Here is a 24368-nt window from a genome sequence, read left to right as displayed (position 1 = left end):
ATTTATTGATTTATTTTTTTTATAAATGTCATTTCTATGTGGACAGAGAAGTGACAGAAGTGAGTGATGTGGCAGACATATGGAACGACCTGCTGGCATGTCAGCAGGGTTTAATGTTGACGTATATAAACGAGGGAGATGCAGTTAAATTACTATTGTGACCTTGTCGCACTTCAAACTCTTAAAGTGATGTGTGTGGGTATGGTGCCCCCACTTTATTTTCTTTTTTTTTTATGCCTCACCAACTATAAAAATTCTGAAATACAGCTGAGTTCATTATAGTTGAGTTAGACTGCTCTAAATTCTCTAGACGCTTAGTGTTTGTACTCTTATATAATGGAAGTTTGGAGCTGAATGGAATTCCCGTTTAACAATAAACACACACACTTAATGCATCCACTGGCCGCTTGTCATTTTATTTACAACAAGCTCAAACAAGGTGGAGATACTCAGTGCTGTGCTGGTGCTCCGGGTGTACAGCTGCTTTATAGCTCATGTTTCTTATCCAGTTAGCAGACACACACACACACACACACACACACACGAGGGAGTGGATTGTTGGGAGAGTTTGTATTGATTGAATTCTCCCCCCCTCTCTTTGGTTTCTTGCAGCTCTAGGCTTTGTGCCAGTTAGATAACCTGATTGCAACTCTACCTCCGTCTCCACCTTCCCACCCCTCTAAATCTGCTTTGCCTGCCTGACCTTTCCTCCCGTCTTACTGGTGCTGCTGCTCGTTTATCTTCCCGTCTTCTCTGATTGTACACCTCCATGCCTCTATCACACTTTTTTTAATCTTCCCTACATATCTCTCCGTTAATAAATCTATCGTTTGTCCCACCAGTGTCCTCCACCAGCCCCTCAAATTCTTTATCTCTCTGGTTCCCGCCTCCTGAACACACCTTTGTGCTCGCAGCCTTTTCGACTTGCATAATTGTGTTACAGACAGAGATTTACTGATCCGGCATGTTCGATTGGTATCAGCACTAGCCTGACCTTATTAGAGATCCAATGGAAGGTGGACTTTAAGTTCATGGAAATCTCTTTATTTGTTGCATCTTCTGTAGCGCTTCTGTTTTCTGGAGTCTTTTGTGAGGCTAAACTGTCTTTTCCAGCCATTGATTGGACAGAACAACCAATTTACAGCTATTAACTTCGGCTTTAGTATATGTATCACTTGACTGTAACTTTTTGTAGACCAATCTATCAATTGTATTATCAATTAAGTAACGGGTGATATTAAGTGATGATGACAGTGGTTGGAATTGCGGCCCTTATGCTCTGATGCTCCAGTAAGTTTGACTAAAGGTCCAATAAATGGAGTTCATCCCAGATTTAAAACAATTTTACAGTTTTTCACTTCCTGTCAGATTAGATTGTAATTCCATCCCTCTAAATGGAGCAAATTGGATTAGACTGTCTTATGTCCTGTTTCCAATGAACCGTTTTAACAGGAATTACTTTACATTAAGCAATCAGTGATGCCATACAACAAATCAGGATGCTGGCCTGTCTGCTCATTAAAAAAAAAAGCTCTGCAGGCATGGACTTTCAGCTTTCCTTATGCTTTGAAAAACTAATTTGAGCCATGTGACTTCTTGCTGGATCATGACACATGAGTCTCACGGGGTGGTTTTTTTTTTTTTCTTTCACATGCAAAGATTTTACATTATTGTATCAAAGAAGCGTTTCACTCAATTCTGTACTTTGAGGTTTAGACACTTTTTAAATAAGAAACGAAACAGTGCAGTAAGAGAAAGCTGGTAAATTGTGACAAATAAACCCAGCAATCATTTAGTTGTTTCATTTCATTTTCTGTTTAGTGTGGAGGCCAGATAAACGGCGGAGACATCGCTGTGTTCGCATCCCGGGCAGGTCACGGTGTGTGTTGGCACCCTGCGTGCTTCGTGTGCAGCATGTGCAACGAGCTGTTGGTGGACCTCATTTATTTCTACCAGGATGGAAAGATCTACTGCGGCCGGCACCACGCCGAGAGGCTGAAGCCACGCTGCACTGCCTGCGATGAGGTAAACGCACATCACACGCAGACACACAAGGCTACACGCAGATGGTCATGTCTTAATAGGTACACGTCACCCACTTGGACAAGCTGTGCCTGTAACTGTGCCAGCAGGGCTATTTATAGTGTTTACACACATGCACTCTGCACTTACACATGCCTATATACACACCAAATTGCTGTCATACGACGCTTACGAGCTCACAGCACACTCCGTCACAGTTTAATGTCTGCTGAGGTTTATCCAGTTTAAAGGGGTTGAGTTTCAATATCCTGATCTCCCAGCCCATTAACGCCGACTCTTACTCTGCAAATGGGGACAAGGACTCTTTTGGCACTTAAATGCATCCCAGCGGTTTAACAGCGGCGTAATTAAAAGCAAATGCACCACCAAGATTTCAGTTCCTCACACACATTAGCCTCCTACACGAACTGGCGACAAAGAATGATCTAAGAGCGCCAAGCTGCAGAGGAAAAAATGGTATGGAGTGGGAGGGCAAGCAGTCTTTGTCCTGTCATTCAGCACGCAGTAATAACCCAACTGAGGTTTTATCTCTATGGACTTTCAATAAACGATACTCTTTCTTATGTCTTTGTTCTTAGATCATCTTTGCAGATGAGTGCACCGAGGCAGAGGGCCGTCACTGGCATATGAAGCACTTTTGCTGTTTTGAGTGCGAGACGGTGCTGGGGGGTCAGCGTTACATCATGAAGGAGGGACGGCCCTACTGCTGTTCCTGCTTCGAGTCCCTGTATGCAGAGTACTGCGATTCCTGCGGGGAACATATTGGTATGCTGCCTCACTCCCCATCATCCATCACTTCCATCTATTGTTTCCATCACTGTTCATATGGACTGCATTAATGACTAGAAGCTCATGCAAAGAATTGGTTGCTGAAAGGTTATTAAAGTTCCAAATACATAATTTATATATAAGAGGATTCAGATGCAAGTTTGCACAGAAAAGAAAAGAGTTACAGTAGCATGGATGTGGTCTTGTTTTCAGCATTTTTTTCATGGAATAAAGTTCAGAATATTTGTGGCAGGGGTGCAAAACTGAACACCACAGACTTACCTTTACAAAGCACAGAAATGTATACAATATACATCATGCAGTGTGGAACTCAAAATAGGGCAAAGGGATGACTATCACGTGACTTTTCAAATTATGGGCCAGTTTTTGGTTGCTATTTTTGTTTTTTTAAGTTTATAAAGGCATAAAGTGTCAGACAAGTGTAGAGACAACCCCAGCGAGAGAAGAAAATGGGGGATTTTTCAGCTGGAAACATTCCTATAAGCAATTTTTCTGTCTCCGAGTTCGTGCTCATGTGCATGCATGTGTAACTGCACACGTACGTGTGTGTTTCCCAGGACAGGATGCCCAGGTGTGATTTTTGGCACATATTTCTTTACAGATTTGCGCTGTAATTATTAGTCAGACAGGATACAGAAAAGTATTTGGCCTCAAAAATAAAACTGATTACAAATGAAAACCACCAGAAAGCACTCTCAATCCAGATGGCAGTCATTAGCAAATAGCTGGTTTTCTTTTCCCCTGCAACAACTGGAAACATTCTCAAAATGCTATGTGTTTATACAATGCTGGGCGAGCGTCATAATGAGTTTACCCTGAAACACAGCAAAGTTGCCGCCTCTAGCTCCATTTTCCATTTTCTTACTGTATAAGCTACTTGCAGTATGCTGCAATTTTATACAACACAGCTGGTTTAAATTACATTTTTAAATGTTATGCCCTTTGAATACGTGAGTATGAGTATCTGTCATTTATGTGTTTATCTTTCCTGCAGGTATTGATCAAGGCCAGATGACGTATGACGGGCAGCACTGGCATGCTACAGAAGGCTGCTTCTGCTGTGCACGCTGTAAACGCTCTCTGCTGGGTCGGCCTTTCCTGCCCAAGCAAGGTCAGATCTTCTGCTCCCGCTCCTGCAGTCTAGGGGAAGAGCCTAATGGCTCCGACTCGTCTGATTCGGCCTTTCAAAGTGCTCGCTCCACTAGAGAGTCTAGACGCAGCTCTAAAACAACAAAGAATGGAGGGGGAGGCGGGGTGCAGACTGAAAGATGTTCAGGGGAAGTGGACCCACTATCTTTACAAATGGATCTTCTGAGTCTGTCCAGCCAAACACCCAGTTTGACTCGTGAGCCACCTTCCTGGCAGAACCAGGAGCAAGCAGGCGATGGTTACACTTATGAATCCCAATCTGATCCAACTGCTAATCCCACACCTCTCCAGCTTCTTAGCCAGTGCAATGTCAGAAGTGTCTATAACCCCACCTGCTCTGGACAGAATAATCAACAGCAGGATTACAGGATCAAGGAGAATGGAGGTTTAAAGCGACCGCCTATTTCAGCCATGAAAGGCCACTCTCTGAATGAGACGTGGTTCCAACAGCAAGCTCCAGAAGAGTACTATCCACCCAAACTGAGGACCCAAAAGAGCTTCACTGAGGTGTCCCACTGCACTCAAAAACACAATGGCTTCTCCTCAGACAAGCGTTCGATTAGTTTGCACGGTTTTCAGAGGGACAGAGATGCGGGGCCTTCAGCAACTACCCAACAAACAGCAAGGAGCAGGAACCCAATAAATGCACTTAACTTGACAGAGCAGCTGACCCCGTTAGAGCAGACCCCAAGAGGATCCATGGAGTCTCTGGCTCTCTCCAATGCTACAGGTTGGTGTGGTAGTAGTACTCACTAGATCTTGGTTTGACTTACAGTTTCTGTTTGGTGTGTTTGCATGTTGTTGCATATTAAGATGTTTCCTCAAGCTAAAGTGACAGTGAGTAAAAGGCAGTGATTTCTCCAAATTCTACTCTGTTTCCTTACAGGCAACTCAGATGCTGGGGGAAAGCGTCAGGAGCACCTTTCACGTTTCTCTATGCCGGACCTGAGCAAAGACTCTGGAATGAATGTGTCTGAGAAAAGTCATGTGGACACCCTCAACTCCTCAGGGCAGTTTCGCAGCTCTGAGTCTATTCACAGTCTCACTGCTGGTCAGTCCTATATGGAAATGAACCCTCGCAGACCCGCTCAATACCAGATGCAGTACTGTGACCCTTCTGGCATGGGTATGGGCATGGGTATGGGCATTACTCGTTTACCACCTGGCTTCACCTTTCAGGAGGAAGATGGGCTTAGTTTGGTGAGCAACGCCAACGCTTCACGCTTGCCTCCCATTAGTGAGCGCAGGGTGGGTGGAGGTGGTGGTGGAGGTGGAGGAAGGGGAGCCAGTATCCGGATAGATGCCCCAGAAGAGACTCCACAGAGACGTAGGCACCACCATCACCGCTCTCGGAGATCCCGTCGTTCTCGTTCAGAAAACGCTCTCCACTTGGTGGCAGAGCAAAGACAAAGGCCTCAAGAAAGACCACAGCTACATGTCCGAGAGGATTATGACTGTTTCCCGCCACCAAGGAGTGCAAGGGACCAGTTTGGTGGAAGAGGAGGAGGGGGAAGATACCAGCCCCAACTCTTCAGGCAGTGCCCCAGGACCACTTCAGACCTGAGTCTACAAAACCCTGGGGCCAACAGACGCACTGGCTTGAATCAGTACTCCTGGGATGATTATGATGACGATGACTGGTGCTCCACTTGCTCATCATCCTCAGAATCAGAGGATGAAGGTTACTTCTTGGGTGAACCGATACCCAGGCCCATCCAGCTGCGCTACCTCAGCAACCAGGAGCTGGTCCACAAGTATAACAATGCAGGAATGGGAGGACCCAACCGTAGTGGGCAGTTACACACCCGCAAACGCAGAAAAAGCAAGAACTGCATTATCTCTTAATATCTTGACATTTGCTCATTATATAACTTTTTAGCCCTTTTCAGACATGCATTCCTTACCTTTAATCTAGCAACCTCTGAACATGTTACTTCAGCAGTGCCAATCTTACAAAGCACTGGATAAGTTTGAAAGTATGCCGTAATATTAATGGATTGGCTTGGACAATAGTAGGGATTATGTGTGTCTGCTCTGAGTTGTTAAGCTCACTAACGGACATGATTATTTTGGAAGTTAAAAAGCCAGTAACTGGCAAATCAGACACCAGTTCTCAGTAGGTGTCTCATGGTCTCACTCTGCTCAAGGAAGCCACAAACCCATTCCTTTTTGAAAAAACTTAAACACAATAAACTGACCTTTTCCCCCCACACACCGGAAAAAGTTTTAATATCCTGCATTTTCCACATTTAAGCACCAACGCTGGTCAGTGCATACCTCATGGACCAGTGACTTCATGTATATATAATCTTAACATACCGTACTGAAGATAGACTGTGAATGATGACTTTAACCTATTCTAACCTGTTCAGAAAACATTATTAAAAAGCAATGTAAACAAGTTAGTTTGCTTCCAGCTGTTTATGGAAGTCTTTCTTCTGAGCATATTACATACCTGCAGTAAGTTAGCTGCAAGATTTTTGTGGCACTTGGTTTTTAAATTACAATAAATTATCTTTAACGTGGAGACAGGGATGATGACCTTGTAGACTTTAGACAAATGACCTGTCATAGTTTTTAGGCTACAGTTTATAAAGTGTCTAATCTGTTTACAAAAATGTGTGGATGTGGATGCATTCCCATGACTACAAATCGACCTGGCAGACATATATATGTTTATTAAATGAGAGCTGATTACAGACAGAAAGTTTTAAAGATTTTACTACGTATATATGACATGAGGACAGTCTCCTTCCTTCAGTGCTTTGAGTGAAGCCTTGAGAACATTTATGTAAAATGGACCTACATCTGAATGACAGAACCCTCTGACTTAAACAAATTCATGAAGCTAGCAATGTTACATATATCCCATGTCTGAAAAGGGCTGTTGTTCACCTTGTGTACACTAAAATTCTCCATCTGGAACAAAAACAAAATCACCTACTCCAACTTTTCAGTGTTATTTATCATTGATTATGATGTAATTGAAAGTCAGTGATGAATTACAGTCAGTTAACAGTAAAGAAAACAAGTGTTTGCATGTTTTTTTCCCCTTTTTTTAACTTTTCACAATAACTCCTGATTATTAAGGCGAACAGTTACATGTGCAGTTTTGTCAAGTCCCAATGTTTATCAAAAGCTGAGGTGCAATTTTTTTTAAACTTAATTTCCACGCAGCAAACGAGTGTACATTACCAGATTGGTATAGTTTTGCTTTTTCATGCAATGTGATTTAGATATAGGATATAATGTACTATTGAATTCAGTTTAATAGTATGTAAATAGATAAAAGAATTAATAATTTCACTTAAGTTAATGAAGTCAGTGTACATATGGTTGTAAATGAAGCCTCACATATTTTTATATTTGTATAGATGGAGTCATTTATGTATTAAATATCTATAATGTAGAGATAGAAAAATGACCAAAACAACGTTATGCATGTGTTATTTGGCTGACCTGGTCCTGCATTTGGAATAAAAGAGTACTTCAGTGAGTTTCACTGAGTGACCTGTATTTCTCTCCAGAGATAGGGGAAGTGCGCAAAAGAGTCACTTTGTCCATCTGTTTAATAAATAAATGAATGACAGTGGGCTGTAGAAGCCAGTTAGAGTCATCCTCAGATGAATTGTTCGACGGTGTATGCACTCATATTCAAACACACAGAGGTCCATTGTCCTGGAAACAGATGCCACTGCATTTCTGGTTTATTGCATCAGCTTGCACAAGTTGGAAACTGCTGACAAAGGTCTAGGGATTTAGTTATTGAAACCTGGTGATGCTACAAATATTCTTTGTTAACCATGCTAATGGGGTGGCTGAGACATTGTTGTTCCTGAAATTGGCCAAATTAAAAGCTGGTTTTCATGATGCCTAAGACACTGACATTTAATTACATTTCTGTGAGGGTGAGCTGGATATTCAGTCTCAACCAGACACACTTGTGTCTAATTTGGAATACTTACGACATCTGCGTCTCATTCAGGGGCAAATATGGCCCAAATGTCACAATGCACCTGACATCTGGCCCATATTATGTGAACCTGTGGCCATGTTGAGGCAGCCCGACTCGCCCTGATTCAGAGCCCAAAAGAAAGCTGCACATGTGGGCCATTTCTAGGGCCAATCATTCCCTGGTGTCTTATTAACATCAGAACATACTGAAATAGTTTAACATTATAGCCAATAAAACATTATTCAAAGTTTACCATGTTAAAGGACATGAAGGACAGCAGTGCAAGTTGATAGCAAACACATCTTTAGAAGCCAAGGTACGGCTCTACAAGATAGCCAACAGGAGCAGGTGTACCAATGTAGCAAGTCTGCTAGCATCATCAAAGGCACTTGTTGAAATGGGCTAATTTAGCTCAGGATTAAAAACTTGGCTAGTAAGCGATCACTAGCAGCCGAACATCAAACAACTGCGACAACGCGAGATATGGTTCACTGGCTAATATTTTACTAATCCAAAGGCAAGGCCAACTCGACATCCATCGTACATCCTGTGTAAAGCTCTCTTACCAACTGAAAGCCAGTCCACAATATACTCTTTACACCCTCATGCTTTGTATCATTCCCTTTGCCTTCCTCTTTCTGTGTCTCCTCGTTTTTGCCATGATGTTTGTAGTAAGAATACTAAGCTAAATTCTTCTTATAGCTGGCTGAAGACCCAGAGATTGTGGGCTTGTGAATGGTTTTCTGTCTCTGTGTGCTCTCTAACTGATCGGCCTAGGGTTACCCTGCCTCTTGGCCTATGGCAACTGGAATAAGCCCCCTTCCACTCTGAATTGGATAAATGGAAGAAGATGGATGGATTTTACTTTACTTTGTGTTTGTTTTTGTACTTTGTTAAGGTAACTAGTGCCATACCTCATGAATTACCAAGCAGAGGAACACAATGTGCTACATGAAATGAGCAATTTGGAGTACATATCAGATGATGTATATTTGCTTGCTAATGAGCACTACGGGGGGGACTTCCAATTACATCCCCCCTCCAACTGTAGCCACCTCCAGAGAAATGGTACTAAGGAGGGAAACTTGCTGACTCAAGCCAAGTAAGATTCTTCCGCCATGCTTGAAAACCTGTTCGTTAGATTTCCTGGCAACATCTTGATGGATGCTCTGACAGTTTTTATTTCATCTTAAGTCCACTTAAATTCAAAACAAATCTGCAATGTCAAAAGTATTTTACTTTTTGAATACTCTGACTAAAGAGAAAAGATTTAAAATGGTAATAGAAACAAAAAGACATGCACAGGAGGGTTAATTATTTGTACAGTAGAGCAGGTGGTATTTGAAAGTGTTAAGCAAAGTCATACTGTAAATTGGACTGATAATGTCCATGTGGTCTGGGGATTACTGCTGCTAGCCCCATAATCCCACCCACCCCACCCCTCCCCTCACACACACACATACACACTTGGAACAAGGTGTGCAAATGCCAGTCTCCTGACTTGGAGCCATTGAAGCTCTAATGTTGTTGGCATAATGGTCACATTAGTATGTTTGCCTCACCTGAACTCAGCCACTAAGGCGTGTAGCCCAGCTTTCATGTTTACTTGGGGATGTGCAGATAACTCATTGACGGGAAGGAATGGACCTGAATTAGTCTGTCATTATACCGCAAAGCCAGCTGCAAAAACATGTTCACATTATGTCTGACTGCTGCAGATGGCCTGGCCAGTAAATATGGACTTTGCTGCTTTAAGCTTTCATGTTGCAGACTGTATATCATTGGGGTGTCTGTCACTCAAATCCTTTTACTTAAAAGGTACTGAGACATACAGTGAGAGTCGGAGTCTTTGGTCTGCCTTCAATAACGTGAATATTATTGCTCTTGAAACACGAGCTTCCCTTACATCATCACTGCTTGCCCATATTAGTTTGTTTCTTTATTAGTCCCTCACCCGTGTGTGTGTGGGTGGGGAGGGCGGGGAGAGTCTCCAAGTGTTTAATTAAAAGCAAATGGAAGCCGTACACTGAAGGGTGCCACAGATTGCAGCCATATGCTTCCCGCGCTGTGCCGTATTCAAGATAGCGGATGGTGGGGAGATAATCCTCGAGTGGTTTGGATGCTTCCAGTTGTGACAGTCATATTGTCAGCCAAGCGTGTAATTTAGAGCCATGAGCGGTTAGGTGTCTTCACTGTACAAAGAAGTTACAGTCTGGTGATAGTCGAACTAGGTGTCAGGAAGAAGAGGTTTAATCGTTTCGTGATCATGACTGACATTGTCAGTGTTGAACAATAATGTTCTCCAGATCATGTGGATGAAAAGCATTTCTATTTACCCTCTTATTTTGTTTGAGCAGGTGTACAGTTCAGTTATTACATACAAACTTAGATTAATAACATCTGGGGCTACAAATGCCCTGTTTGAAAAGGAGTACAAATTTCTGTCTAATCCCAGCTCTACTCTTCTTTTTTTGTCTGCCACACAGTAAATTTACAAAATGCTCGATAAAGGTTTGACAAGAAAAAAAAAAGTGCCCTTGTAATACATGCATCCTAGTAGTCCTCATGTTGTATTTGTGCCTTAAAAGCCACTTCATTTAGAAAATGCAACAGTTTCATTAACAGCCAGACGTGTGTGTGTGTGTGTGTGTGTGTGTGTGTGTGTGTGTGTGTGTGTGTGTGTGTGAGAAGGCTCAGATGCATGGCTGTCATGGGTTGAAACAGTTGGAGTTGTTTTAGGAGACTCTCTAAAAGCTGTAATTACCGGTCCTTAAGAGCAGAATGGCTGCAAATTACAGCTGCACTCTGAGCAAACTAAAATAGCTTGATTCAGTTATTTACAAATGAAGAATGCCAACCGCGTGCTATCGCACATGCACACGCAACCAGCTCGCTATCGCTGGCACGCAAGTAGATACAAACTCCAACGCATATACACATACGCACACATGTTCACTGGCCTTGCTGAATAGGAGACGCGTGACAAGTCTGACTGAGGCCTTACCAGCCAGCTACTCTCCTACAGCTCTATCATGTGTGTTCAATTAGTGTGGAAAGAATGCATAAATACAGTTATCACTGTGCCAAAAATCACTTTCTCAAGTGACTGAAAATCACCCGTGGCAGATCTTCAAGTTTAGAAGATTTGTTATGTTGTTCGGGAAGTTTTTTTCTTGTCCAGTGGATTGTGAATCCCCGTATTCTGAGACCGTAGTAGCTTTTAAACAGATCAGCCACATTAAAACCACCTGCCTGTCCCCTTCATGCCACAGCTCTGGATTAGTTAGGACTTTTTGGGTTGGCCTGTGGTGTGGTGTAATACTCAGAATTAGGATTTAGTGAGTCTGGACACCACATCAGTGCTCTGTGGACTTCTGTTCCCCTGGGCATTTATTAGTGGTTTTAGCAATATAGTGTGAGAGACCGTCGCGATGGTGGGGGAGGCCACTGCTGATGCATACTGTCTTTTCTATGATTATTCTACAGCACATTTCTACCCTGATCTATGACTCTCGCAGTCGTTTCTGTTTAGCCTCACTCTCCTGTGTGACAGGGTCACTTCTCTCACAAAGTGGATGTGCTAATATCATGTGACAGTAACCCTGCTGTCCATCTGTCTTTTCTCTGCTCTACTCACCAAGAAAACATGGCTACCACACCCAAATTGAATTATCTCCAACAAGTTCCTTGCTCCTCTAATTTAAGGAGCTCCAAAGTGTCACAGGCCAGCATTAGACTTGTAGACCTTGACTAAACCCGCTAATCTCAGACTTCATTCTCACCCACTTAAGGCTGTGTGACCTTTGTCCTTTCCACTGGCTTCAAGTGTGGCTGGTCAAGACTTTATATCCGAATTGCCTTCACTTCTCAAACTAATTCCTTGTGCTAATAGACTTGATGGCAAGTTTTTAAAGAGCGCTGTAAATAGGACTCATGACACGCACTGTACTATTAATTAGAGCCCATAAAAGGCCTCTGTGGGGGCCGTCATTAAGCCTTATTGTTGTCATTCAGCCACAGTGAGACAAAATAATCTTTCATTTTCAGTGTTTGCTTAGTATGACACGTGGCGCAGTGAAATGCTGCCAGGTTTGGATTAATCTGCAGATCCAACAGCTCGGAGGGGAACCCCGCCATAATGGAGAACAGCATGCTGGGTATTTTAGTGCTGCACTGCCAATGAGTTCATGGTATCGGCTCACTCTACCCCTTTTCACCACTGTGACTCATTAAGAAGCATAATTCCCAGGAGGGATCCCATCTGCATGCCACCTGTAGGAAGTTCCCTCTGAAAGCAACACTTAATGCATCCTGCATCAACACAATTTAAGCTCAATGCTTGTGTTCATCTCTTCACTGCCCTTTCTCTCTTCATTTTCCTATTACCCACATCTTTTTCTGACTCTGTTTAGGCCAGATGATGGATAGACTGATTAGGCCTTCAGCTGTATCTGAAGCATAGGTGGTCTTGGAGCTAGGAAAGCCCCTTTTCAGACAAACACTGCCGCTTTCTACGCACTGCATGTAAATGGCAGTTGGCGAAATAAATACTAGCTGATGAGCTCGCTCCACCAGTGGGACGAGACCATGAAGGGGAAGGCAGTCCAGAGTGGTTCACCGCAAAATGTGCTTTTTAAACTATCCTCTAAATGTGTAGTCTGGTGGCAAGTCTCTGCCGACATTGCAGATTTTATCGCAGAAATGGCCGATCTGGACAACCTCAGGTGTAAACTGGATACAAGATTCAGGGTTCTTTATCATCATTATAAAAGAAAAATACAATGACATTAGATAAAAATAAGTTGAATAAACGTTAAATAGAAATACATTTTTCATTTAATTAATGCAGACACAACATCCATCAAAATTTCCCATATTTTCCACTATGCAATACATTCACTGCCATTGTATGCATTAAAAAAGTCGATTACTGCACATTAAAAGTCCATCAATGTGCTTGACTATGAACAACAAACTATGTGGGGTTTTTTTTTAATTGTTAATGACCTTATTGCAAGGACAGAGCAAGCAAGTGTTACAACTGCAGTCTGACACTATTTGTAAAGTGAAAAGCTTCTTGTACACAGTTGTTGAGCAGCTTTTGTTAACACAAACTGAAGCTGTCCTTCGGTAAAGCGAGAGACTGGTATCAGTATGACCTGCTAATTCCCCTGTCATCCACTCCTCATTCTCTTCCACTTAGAAAAAGTAGACAATCTTCACACACAATGGTCAGTTTAATCAGGTGGAATGTTTTTTGTTCAGGCCGTGCACTAAAAAGCATTGTGTCATTTAACCTCCTACGACCCGAACTCTTCCACGGCATGCATTTTTAATTTCTCTTTGATATTTGGGCTGATTGGGGCCCGATGAATGTAAAAACAAAGAATTACCGGATTTTTTTTCTTTTTTTTTTTTTTTTTTGCCCAATATTTGTTTCTAAGATAAATAAGAGCCACAAATGAGGATATTCGTTTAAAATTTCAATAGAACAGTAGCAGTATAATGTCCTTGTAAGTGGATATCAGGCCCTTGTAGAGCAAAATTGAGGATTTGGTTCTAAATAACCAAGAATGTGATGTCCACATATGTGGACGGAGGGTCCTAGGAGGTAATAAATCTACCCACATGACTCAGACAGAACAAACCTGGACAAACCAGCTTGTCCCAAAATCTTGAGACTTATAAGACAATGATTCATTTAATCTGTAACACATGCAGCTGTGTTCACTCTACTCTGACTTGCAGTACTGTCTGTGAGCTCAGTGTTGCCAGGCGGAGTGATGGCTGAACGATGGCCCTCATTTCACCCCTTCTTCAATTTGCATTGTTGCTCTGCTGGAGGAGGATTTACTTAATAGTTAATGCTTAAGTGTAAACCATGAAAAGCTTTCTCTTCTTTTTTTTCCCATTAGATACGTAATATGAATAAGACGGATGTATGTGAATTAACCATTTTGAATTTCAATGAAGTTATAGGCAAAAACACCACGGTCAAAACATCAAAAGAGGCACACTGTATCACTAAGTGGCCAAGGTACGTTTTGAACTCCACACATCTCAGAAACAATCAGACACAGGAAACAGTTGCAAGTGGAGAATTTGACATGTGCTGATGAACAGTGAATTCTCTCTGATCAATGGGTCAAAAATGTCTGAAATATTTATTTACTAATTAACTATAATGACAATAAATGATAATAGATATGTAAAGCCTTTATTTACCTCAATTTAAGCATCTATGAAAACCAGATTTAGTTCATTTGTCCTGTTTGCTCTGGGCTACAGTAACTGCACTGGGTTGGTGTGCATGCTCCGTTGAGTTACTGCCTCCCAGCAGAAAGCTAATATCGCCACCTGCTGACGTGAATATTTCAAAATAGCTCTGCAAGTAAGAAATGTTAACAAAGATTGCTCCAATTACTTGTTTAATTACTCCTCCCTCGTTGTTATCAAAGCACAGCATGGTATCGTTTCAGAATGATCAGCCCAGCCAGGATACTGCCAATCACAACGTGGACCCCCAAAGTGCTGAACTGTGGGCAGAGTGTTATTAACAGCTAATGAAGACCCTGTGGCTGCTAGCAGCTGTTGGTTTGTGATAAGGAAGAAGACACTTGTTATGTACATCATCATAACCAGCCATACACAGCCACTCAAAGAGCCCAACGGAGGTGAGGAAAACTCACAGACCAGGAATTCAATTTGATTTGCTCTGCCTGCAATAATAAGAACAAGGACAGTGATGAAAATATATGAATAAAAAATGAAATCTTGCCCAATAAAATGTGTAGAAGGTTATTCTGATTTTTTTCTGTTCAAAACGGGTTAGAAATACTAATAATAATAAAATCAACATATCATGTTAAAAAGAGTAGTTGCTCGCTCTGTGCTTTTGGTTGTTGCTGTGTTAGCTAATTCATCTGTAATTTTTTTTAATGACAATGTCAATGGATCAGTGGCCGCCAAATTTAATATCAGTCACATAAAATATTTAGGGAAATTAGCTCAGTTGGGCAGATTCACCACTGGCTTTAAACAGCTTCAGGTTCTGATGAAGAGTCACAAAACATTGTGACATGTTAGATTTTTATTAGGACTTTTAACAAAATCCATTATGGAGGTCACATCATATAAACTGACATCACAACCTGTGTTGTTCTTAAAACTTCTCACTAAAGCTAAAAGGAACCAAAGGAAGAAGGATGCATCCAAATCAATAAAAGTCCTTATGGCTGTAAACTAATAAGCATGGAGAGCCACGAGTGCCAAAATGAATTCAATAAATATGTCATCAAATAATCCATCTAATGTGTTATTAATTAATAAAAAGTGGAAATAATTATTTTATTAAATATATAACACATTCATTAAATGTCATTTCATTTATAGCATTGAATAAATTATGTATTTTTCATTTCCAGTTTTAATTATTTATTTTTAATGAATTAGTGTAATAAATGTGCATGTGATGTAGTAGATCAGTAATACAGAAAGAGCTATTTGTTTAACCTGGGTTGATTCAGGGACTAAAAGAATGTCTAATATAAAAACAAATAAATTAAGTAATTAATTAATTAATATAAATCCTTCAATCATGAAGCCTCATTTCTTGAAACGGGATCTCATATCATATCATATCAAATTTATTTGTATCGCACATTTAAAGACCAAAGTACACTAAAGTGCTTTCCAGTAAAACCATGATACAGATAAAATCACAATATAAAATATAAATTACAGATATAAAGTAATTACCGTACATAATATAAATGCAGAGCCAGATGAAAATCACACTAATTAGCCTTGAATGCCAGGTTAAACACGTACGTTTTTAGACATGATTTAAAAGATTGAATAGAATCTGATGCCCGAATGTCAAGAGGAAGATTATTCCATAATTTGGGTGCGGCAATGGCACAGGCACGGTCTCCTCTGGTCTTCAGCCGAGACCTAGGTTGCACTAAGAGCAGTTGACCCGATGATCTTAGTGCTCTCTTAGGCGAACAGACAGAGGAGATCCCCAAAGTAATCAGGTGCCATATTATTTAGGATTTTATAAGTAAACAATTCAATTCATACCTTCTAGTGCCAGTTAAGAGACATGCTGCAGCATTTTGGACCAACTGCAATCGCTGAAGGAGGGAAGATTGGAGGCCCAAGTAAAGACAGTTACAATAATCTAGTCTTGAAGTGATGAATGCATGAATAAGTTTCTCTTGATCTTTACGTGGCATATAAAGTTTAGAAAAATCACAGACATACAGTATGAATAGCAACATGTCGATCACAAACCCTGGAGCATATCCTGTTTTATCATGTATTTTACTCAACATGGAACCATAATTGACATTTTAACAACTTACACATTTGACCAACAGACGAAAGATCCCCAATCTAACCCCAGAATAAGACAAATATACCTGGGGTTGTGTCAGGAAGGGCATCCATCATTCAAATCTGCCAAATTAAATATGGGGAGCTACCAACTGTGGCGACCACTTGTGAATAAGGGAGCAGCCAAAATGAGGTTGGTGGCTAATAGACTTCTATAAATTGCGACCAAAGGAAGGTTTTTTTTTTTCAGACCAGGAGGTCATGTCCATCTTGGTTATAAAGCATGTGGTCAAAAGTATCATGCATAAAAATGCCTCAATTCTTGATCTGTTGGTGGCAGCAGAGCCACGTGTGAAAACAATCTGATCACTGTCTTCAATCAGAAACAGAAAAAAAAGGACAAAACATATAAGAAAAGGACAAAATAGTCTGGATGCTATTATGCTTGCTGCACTTAACACACTGCCATAACACCAAGAGCTATTGCTGTATATGGCTCTTCTTTCTTCAAAAAAAAAAAAAAACCAAACAAACTACTTTTATCCTAATTGTCTCCTATTGTCAAAGCAGCTGAAGTTTCTTTTTTTTAAAAATAGTCCCTTTAAGGTTATATTATATATACTCTGAGGTGTACAAACCCAGCCAAGCCTGATAGCAAGTTTGCCACAAATTGACGTGTCTAAAGAAACCTGTGGAAACAAAATCACAGCATCACAGCTGCCTCAGGTATCCTTTTATCCACACCTGACTAGGTGTGATCAATTAGCAACAGCTGAACCCACTGAAGAGATTAGGGGCTGCAGAGGGACGTAACAGTGACCAACAGAACAAAACATGTTTGAACATTATGTAAGACTTTGTGGTGCATCTTTCAATCATTTATGCCTCATTGGACTGAGAAAAGTATTGGATGACTTATTGCTGGAGCCATGATACTATATTGCATAATAGCTGGATTGCACTGATGGCTTTTTTTGGGGGGTTTGTTTGTTTTTTTGCAAGTTTAAATAAGAATTAAGAATTAATTAATTTATTTATTGAGTGTATTCCTTTTTCAAATGTTCATACACAGCCACAGTTCTTAGTCTGCGTCTAAACTCTGCTGGTCTGATAATAATAGAGTTTATCTTTCCACCTGATTTAAATAAGAAGAATAAGAAGAAACAGGAACAGAGAGAAAAACATAAATCAAGCTACTGGCAATAGGACGAATCACTTATAAAAACATATGCAGCACCAGTGTTGTGCACAAAATGTACTGATAATGTCCTTATTTGACATTATGGTTAAATCTATACATTAGCTTGCGTGTGACTGTGAACTCATTCAGTTTATATTGTTTTCAGTCTGAAATAGCTGCAAGTTAGAAATGATCCAGTGATTGTCAGGGTGGTGTGATGACACCAAGTTACTTTATTTCTGAAAAGTTAATAATAAGCAGGGTGAAACACTGAACTGTGTCCCCATTGTTAGGACATATGTGCTGTTAAGGTCCGTGTATCAAGAGAATGGAAACTTTGTTTCAGCAGCTGGTAAGATTTTTCCTATATTTGCGCCATAAAAGTTAATACATGTATTGTAAATATGTACATGTGGATTTTAAATATAATTTAAATATTCTTTTTACATTTCTGTTAAATTGTTTCGTGACAAATCTGTCACATTGCACATGTCTAATTTTATGCGTAATGCTGATAATTTTCTTTTTAAATTTTCTTTATTTATTTTTTACAATTTTTTTTTATTTCCTGAACTCAGGGGAGTTATCTAAACCACAGTTTCAGCTGAGTCACACTACTCTCTCAGTTATTAAACCATTTCGCTGGTACAACTAACATGACACTGAGCTCATATTTACATGATTACAATCTATGACTGAGGTGTGATCATGAAAAGATTCAAAAAAGGTGATTATTATTGTTTTTCTGTGAACTTTCAGACACAGCTACATCTAGAAATGAAACAGTTACAGTTTATGAATCAGACAGGGTAAACTTAAGTCTAATCTAATCTTTGTTTTATTCACAACTTGTGTTTAAAAAAAATCAGTAAATCCAATTTTAAAATCTAGATTTTCTCACTCATTTAAACATGTTTGAAATCTTTGTTAATACCCATTCTCCAAAAGTTTGACTAACTTTAAAAATATAGGCAGCATCTTTACAGGTGATAGTAAACACATTTATAAAAGTGATTCATCGGATTTCTCTCCTTTACTTCAGACCCATGGAAACGCTCTATTCCTCATCCTTGTTTTGGGATTAGGAGGAAGCTTTCAGGTCGGCTTCCATATCACTGGACTGAGTTCTCCTTCGCCGGTGAGACGCGTCGCCTTTATCATTTCTTCTCCATTCTGTCTCGATTATCTGGATCACATTTAATAACAGTTTAAATTTATCTCCACAGTACATCCAGCGCTTCATCAACAGCAGCTGGTATGACAGATACGGAGAGCCTCCACATCCGCAGACGGTCACAATGATCTGGTCTCTTATTGTTTCCATGTTTGCTGTCGGGGGACTCTTAGGTGCCATCAGTGTCAAATTTATCTCAGACTTGCTGGGAAGGTGAGTATGAAGACAGATGTTGTACCAAGCTGTATAGCCTAAGGAGACCTGAAGTCATAAGTTTTCCTTCTTCAGAAAAAAGGCAATGATCTGCAACAGCTTCATTGCTGTTCTTGCAGCAGGATTCATGCTGGCAAGTAAAAATGTCAACTCTTTCGAAATGATCATTGTGGCAAGATTTCTGTTTGGTTACTCAGCAGGTAAGTTGCCATATTCTACAGACTCCTTATTAATATGTTTTCACCACCTATACTCACCATGCTTGCTTTATGCGACCTGCGGGCTTGGGAATGAACACTCACTTAATATATCTTGGGGAGATTTCACCCAGAAAGATAAGAGGGATAGTGACTCTGACCTCAGCCGCTTTTACGTCACTCGGGAAAGTGTCTGGACGGGCGTTTGGGTTAAGGTAAGCACCTGAAGTTGATATGAAAAAGAAAAATGGGCTTTAACCCATTGTCAAAAGCTACTGCAGCATATTATGACAATAGATTACAAATTAAACACAACATTTCATTTTGATTTTTCAGCGAGATCCTTGGCCGCGAGGACACGTGGGACATTCTCCTTAGTGTCGCTGCACTTTTCTCCTTTGTTCAGATTGTGATGTTGCCTTTTTTTCCTGAGACACCAAGATATTTACTCATAGAGAAAGGTGATGATAAGGCATGCAAAAAAGGTTAGTAGCTTTGCGCAGTTTATGTATCAAACACGACCCCAGATGTTTATGAAAATGTGTTCTACAAACACATACTAGTTAAAGATAAATGATAGTCTTGCGAAATTACAAGTCAATCAGTCCCTGCGTGTTTTGTATTTGAGCAAAGTTGCACATTTTTCAGTTCTTATCCCCTCCGTGATTTGGGATTTTCTGGTTTCAGCTCTCCAGAGTCTGTGGGGCCAAGGTGACTACCAACAAGAAATGGATGAGATGTTGACCGAGCAGGCAGCCATTAAAGCAGCCCCACCAGTGAGCCTTCTGCAGCTGCTGAGAGACAGGACTGTCCGATGGCAGGTCATCACCATCTCCATCATCTACTGTTGCAACCAGCTGTCGGGCATGTCTACAGTATGAACAATACCATATAGTATTAGTATAAAACCATATGATACAATATGATATAGGATCGCTAAATTGCAAAATGATACATTACAACAATTTTGTGACTTTTGGAGGTTCACGCACATGCATACATGATATATCTGTATAACTACAGATCAATATATCTATTGATATCTGTATATATGAGACTTCATTGTTCCTTCCATATCAAGTTTCTATCAACAGAATAGACTAATATATAAATCAGATTTCATGCTGACTGTTTATAGCCTAATAGTGCCTCTTTTCTTCCCAGATTAGTACCTTTACTTATGACATCTTCCTGGAGGCAGGTATACCAAAGAAGAAGATCCGCTATATCACTCTTGGTCTTGGAGTGGCTGAAATTCTCACCTCGCTCACCTGTGTAAGCAAACACTCAGTCTGTGCCTGAGCTCATCTGTGTAAATGAGCATTTTAAGTGTATACATCCTTTCATTTGAACTATTAGAGACAATCTCCTTATGACAAGTCTGTCATTATTTTCTCCCTTCCTCAATTTCAGGGTCTTCTCATTGACCTCACAGGGAGAAGACCATTGCTGTTCGGTGGTTACGGTGTCATGTCTGCTTGCTGGATTTTTGTCACTGTCACACTCAACCTGAAGGTAAACCATTACCAGTGGTGGGCAACATAATATTAATAAAAGTAAAAGCAATGCAAAAAAGCAAAACAAAAACAGTTGATTTGTTAAAGACAACAAATGTCAGGTGTGTGAAGAGACTGAGGACCCAAGTGCAGGCAAACGGAGATGAGGGTGGATGATAACAAAAAACGAGCCTTTATGGACAGCTGAACAAAAACTACAAACAGGTGGAACAGAGAAAACTAAGCAAAACCTAAACTGGGAAAAACTATGCATAAACATATAACCTGAGGGCGGAAACCACAGGCCAGAAAAGAGAGACCAGGAAACGCGGGTAAAGCTGACGGAAGAAATACAGAAGCAACATGGAAGAAAACAAGCAGACGGACCAACAAGGGACAAAGGGAAGCACACACAATAAATACACACAAGGTAACGATGGAAATGCAAACAGGATGTTCCTTGAGTTGACTGTTGTTGTAATTTGGTGCAATATAAAAAAAAATTGAATTGAATTAAATTGAATAGGAGGGAGATACTACTGAACCTAATTAGAAGTGATGAGACAGGGAGGAAGCAAAACAGAATCCACTGACATAGGACACAGACTTTCAAAGTAAAACAGGAAATACATGAACACAGAAGCAAGGATAACAAAGAAGACAGAACACAGAGACCTGAAACGTTGGCACAAGAAGGCACAGAGTGGGCATAACACGGAACACAGGAGAGGCACATAAACAAAACCTAAAGACTGGAAAATCACAGATGACACCGTTTCTACTCATCAAGATCAAGGATCAAGGAAGTTTTCTTTTCATTTGCAACACATGTTTACATGAGGTGGAATGAAATTACGTACACACGGTCCCGGTTATCCATAGAAGGGAAAAGAAACAGAATAATGAAGAAACTAAAAAAAAAAAACCCACAACTAACAAATAGCAAGTAATGAAATAATACAATATAAGTAGAGTGCAACAACCTGAGTACCAGTATGGAGTATAAATATAGAAATATAGGTATAAATATTTTAGCAGCAAGAGGGCATGATGACCAGCATTAATAAAGTGATGGTGTCAGTAAAGTATCAGTAGTATAACAGTTCTTGTCCATTTATGCATTGAGAAGTCTCACAGCTTCTGGAATGAAGCTGTTTCTCTGTCTAGTAGTTTTGCATTTAATGCTCCTCAGCCTCCTGCCTGAGGGGAGCAGGACAAAGAGTATGTGTGCTTGATGAGTGGGGTCCTTCATGATACAGGTAGGCCTCTTCCTGCATCTGGAGGTGTATATGTCTGTGACGGTTGGGACAACAACTGTCTGTGTAGCCTTTACTAGAAAGTACACTAGTAACAATATTGCCAATATGACTGAAGATGACCTGTTTCATAAAGGGGAAAATGTGTATAAGCTATCACTGCTGTGATGATAAAAGGCAGAAATATAGAAATTAATCTGATGCAAAATCAAATATATGCATTTAAAACTGTCTTTCACACAGGATTCCAGCTACTGGGTTCCATACATTACTGTGAGTTTGATGGTTGTCTTCATCATGTTCTTTTGTGGAGGACCTGGTAAGCGTAAAGCACTTATACATATGTAGCTTAACGTTTTTAGTATCCAGTACATCACACCTGTAGCGGTTATGGAAAACGTGTCTATATGCAAAGATAACAAGGTCAATTCCCTGTTCTTTCTCTGATTCTCACAGGAGGAGCCACACCAACGCTCAACAGTGAGCTCTTCATTCAGTCTAATCGAATGGCATCACTCGTCCTCACAGGGCTGCAGCGGTGGTTTATGTTTGCAGTGATGGGCCTGGTCTTTCCATTCCTCATTGTACGTACGACCAAACTAAAAATAAGCAGCACATTACACTATAACACCCACAGGGATCTATATGTTGTGCTGAAATCATGAATGTCGTTTCTTTCCCAGGATGCTCTCAGCTCGTACTTATTTTTGCTGTTTGCCTCTGCCTGCATGCTGGGTAGTCTTTATACCTTCTTCCTTTTGCCTGAGACTAAAGGCAAGACCCTGCTGGAGATCTCAGAGGAGTTTAAAGCCATCACTATCTGTGGGAAATCCTTTGCCGAGGAAACGAGAACAGAGACCAGGTTGTGATGAGGACCACGTATAGCTACAGCAAAAAACATGAGGAAAAAAACATTTTTTCTTTCAGGACAAGATTGAATGACTGTGGAAAAAACATGCTTTGCAAATAAATGACTCACAATGACATTAAACAATGTTACAATTCCCAAAATTTGGAATCTTTCCAACTTCAGTTTTTGCTTTTTAGTTGCTTCTGCTATTTTCTGTTTGTCCATAAATGGTGACTGTTGTGCAATCAGATCCTGTACAAAGTTTTTTCTTGGCCCACGTTTCTTTACAACTAACAACAACTAACCTGCATAATGGGCTTCCATTACAATTCTAAGATTCAGTATTAAGTAATCATCAGGTAATGGCATAATATCATTATGCAATTTTCCATATGCCCAAACACCAACATAAATACATATCCTAGTAATGAGAACATGCATAAAGTTTTTCTTTTATGCTCTTAAATGCCACTAGTTTAGCCAAAAGCAAAGTTGGAGAAAAGGAGCGCTTCAGAGAAAACGTCGTAGTGAAAGGAAGGCTCACTTTATGATGTTTCACTAAACCCCAAAGTTGCTCTGTTGGCCTGATCTGGTGACTGTCATGTTCAGTTTGAGATGATTCTGGAAACAACCATCAGAAGATGGGTACACTGATCGTAAAGGGATGGACATGGTCAGTACCATTTTGCAGGTAGGTTGTGGCATTAAAACAATGCTCTTTTGTTACTAAGGGATCCTGCCCATGTCCAAATGCACATTTCTATGTTGTTTACACCAGATTTTGAGCCTACTATCTGAATGTTGAAGCAGAAATCAAGACCAGGGTATTTCCTGTTCTAGGTTGACTGGAGTGGCACCCCGTGTGATGTTTAAACTTCAGTATGTGTAGTGTGCATACTGTTAAGCTCTTCCACATACCTTGGTTGAAATGAGTAGTTATTTGAGATGCTGTTGCTTGTTTATCAGCGTGAACAAGTCTGGCTATTCTCCTCTGATGTCTGGTATGAACAAGACCAAAGTCACTTAAATCACCTTTCTTCCATCTTGAGCTGTTGCTGATTAGATATTTGCCTTAACAAGTAATATAACTTAACAACACACCCCTTCACGTTTACACTGTGTCCCTTCCTGTTTGAGGAAGCTACACATGCTGATAAAACGAGAAGTGAGAGCAGCGGAGAGGATCGTGGGTGTTTCTTTTCCCTCCCTCCAGGACACCTATTGCACCCGCTTTAGACTTTTATTTTATTTTTAGCTTTTTATCTCTATGTTGTTTTAGTGTACACTGAGGGCCGTTGGAGCATTGCAATTTAAAATTCCTGTGGATGATCTGTACACGTTTTGTTTTTTGTTTTTTTTTAAATAAAGCTGACTTTGACTTTGACTTGGATTTTGTTTACAGTGAGAGCAAAACTGTGAATACAGTGATGAAAATGGTCAGTACTTTCAAGAATGGTGTATATAGCTTTAATATTTAGATATTATTAACAAATCGCACAATAACAGTGGCGTTGTTCACACTAATCTCCAAAATCTTTTGCTAAATAACTAAAGAATCTATTCATGTAATGAGCTGCAGCGTCTTGTTTCAATAGTCCATGATGGAGTATTTCATTAAAATCCAAATGGTAGTGGTAAATGGACTTGCCTCATTCACAAAAGCACCTTTTTTTTTTTTTCCCCAAACTCTTGCTATTTATCATCTGATAGAAGCATTGGAGACCAGCTT

General features: G+C 40.3%; 2 protein-coding genes and 1 long non-coding RNA gene across 7 annotated transcripts in view; 2 read left to right on the top strand and 1 right to left on the bottom strand.

Annotated features, from left to right (window-relative positions):
• Positions 1–7511, top strand: part of prickle2b (prickle homolog 2b) — an 85113-nt gene extending 77602 nt beyond the window's left edge. For all 3 annotated transcript variants that reach the window (XM_040029206.1, XM_040029208.1, XM_040029207.1), the window contains 4 exons: positions 1822–2025; positions 2622–2808; positions 3827–4711; positions 4868–7511. In XM_040029206.1, coding sequence (XP_039885140.1) covers positions 1822–2025; positions 2622–2808; positions 3827–4711; positions 4868–5826 — 2235 coding nt within the window. In that variant the 3' untranslated portion in view covers positions 5827–7511. The remainder of the gene's footprint in view (positions 1–1821; positions 2026–2621; positions 2809–3826; positions 4712–4867) is intronic.
• A 6642-nt stretch (positions 7512–14153) lies between these two features.
• On the top strand, positions 14154–22668 carry LOC120731878 (solute carrier family 2, facilitated glucose transporter member 9-like). Of its 3 annotated transcripts, none has more exons than XM_040029211.1 (12): positions 14154–14610; positions 18496–18591; positions 18680–18840; positions 18916–19040; positions 19123–19252; positions 19374–19522; positions 19725–19912; positions 20202–20312; positions 20451–20552; positions 22033–22108; positions 22246–22373; positions 22473–22668. In XM_040029211.1, exons 3-12 carry the CDS (start codon positions 18752–18754, stop codon positions 22656–22658), a joined length of 1284 nt encoding a protein of 427 aa, XP_039885145.1. In that variant the 5' UTR covers positions 14154–14610; positions 18496–18591; positions 18680–18751; the 3' UTR covers positions 22659–22668. The 3 variants fall into 3 exon arrangements, with proteins under 3 accessions (XP_039885145.1, XP_039885144.1, XP_039885143.1); XM_040029210.1 differs by lacking the exon at positions 14154–14610 and adding an exon at positions 17540–17805 and having other exon boundaries at positions 19725–19858; XM_040029209.1 differs by lacking the exon at positions 14154–14610 and adding an exon at positions 17540–17805.
• Positions 21897–22622, bottom strand: LOC120731880. The gene is made up of 2 exons (XR_005695434.1): positions 22491–22622; positions 21897–22388 (listed from the first exon to the last, which is right to left on the bottom strand). It is a non-coding gene; the product is annotated as an uncharacterized LOC120731880 (long non-coding RNA).
• Positions 22669–24368: the final 1700 nt, after the last annotated feature.

The sequence above is a fragment of the Simochromis diagramma genome, unplaced genomic scaffold (assembly GCF_900408965.1).
Source record: "Simochromis diagramma unplaced genomic scaffold, fSimDia1.1 OVJJ01000483.1, whole genome shotgun sequence".
In the NCBI taxonomy this organism is placed as follows: Eukaryota; Metazoa; Chordata; class Actinopteri; order Cichliformes; family Cichlidae; genus Simochromis; species Simochromis diagramma.
This window is presented reverse-complemented; position numbering and strand designations above follow the sequence as displayed.

What these genes read in the sequence shown, in the direction of transcription:
- LOC120731878 (XM_040029209.1), top strand. Translation starts at nt 17,782, where the DNA reads ATGGAAACTTTGTTTCAGCAGCTG. An exon ending in GACTGAGTTCTCCTTCGCCG is followed by an intron (nt 18,592 to 18,679) that starts GTGAGACGCGTC and finishes TTATCTCCACAG; the next exon opens with TACATCCAGCGCTTCATCAA. An exon ending in AGCTGTCGGGCATGTCTACA is followed by an intron (nt 19,913 to 20,201) that starts GTATGAACAATA and finishes TTTTCTTCCCAG; the next exon opens with ATTAGTACCTTTACTTATGA.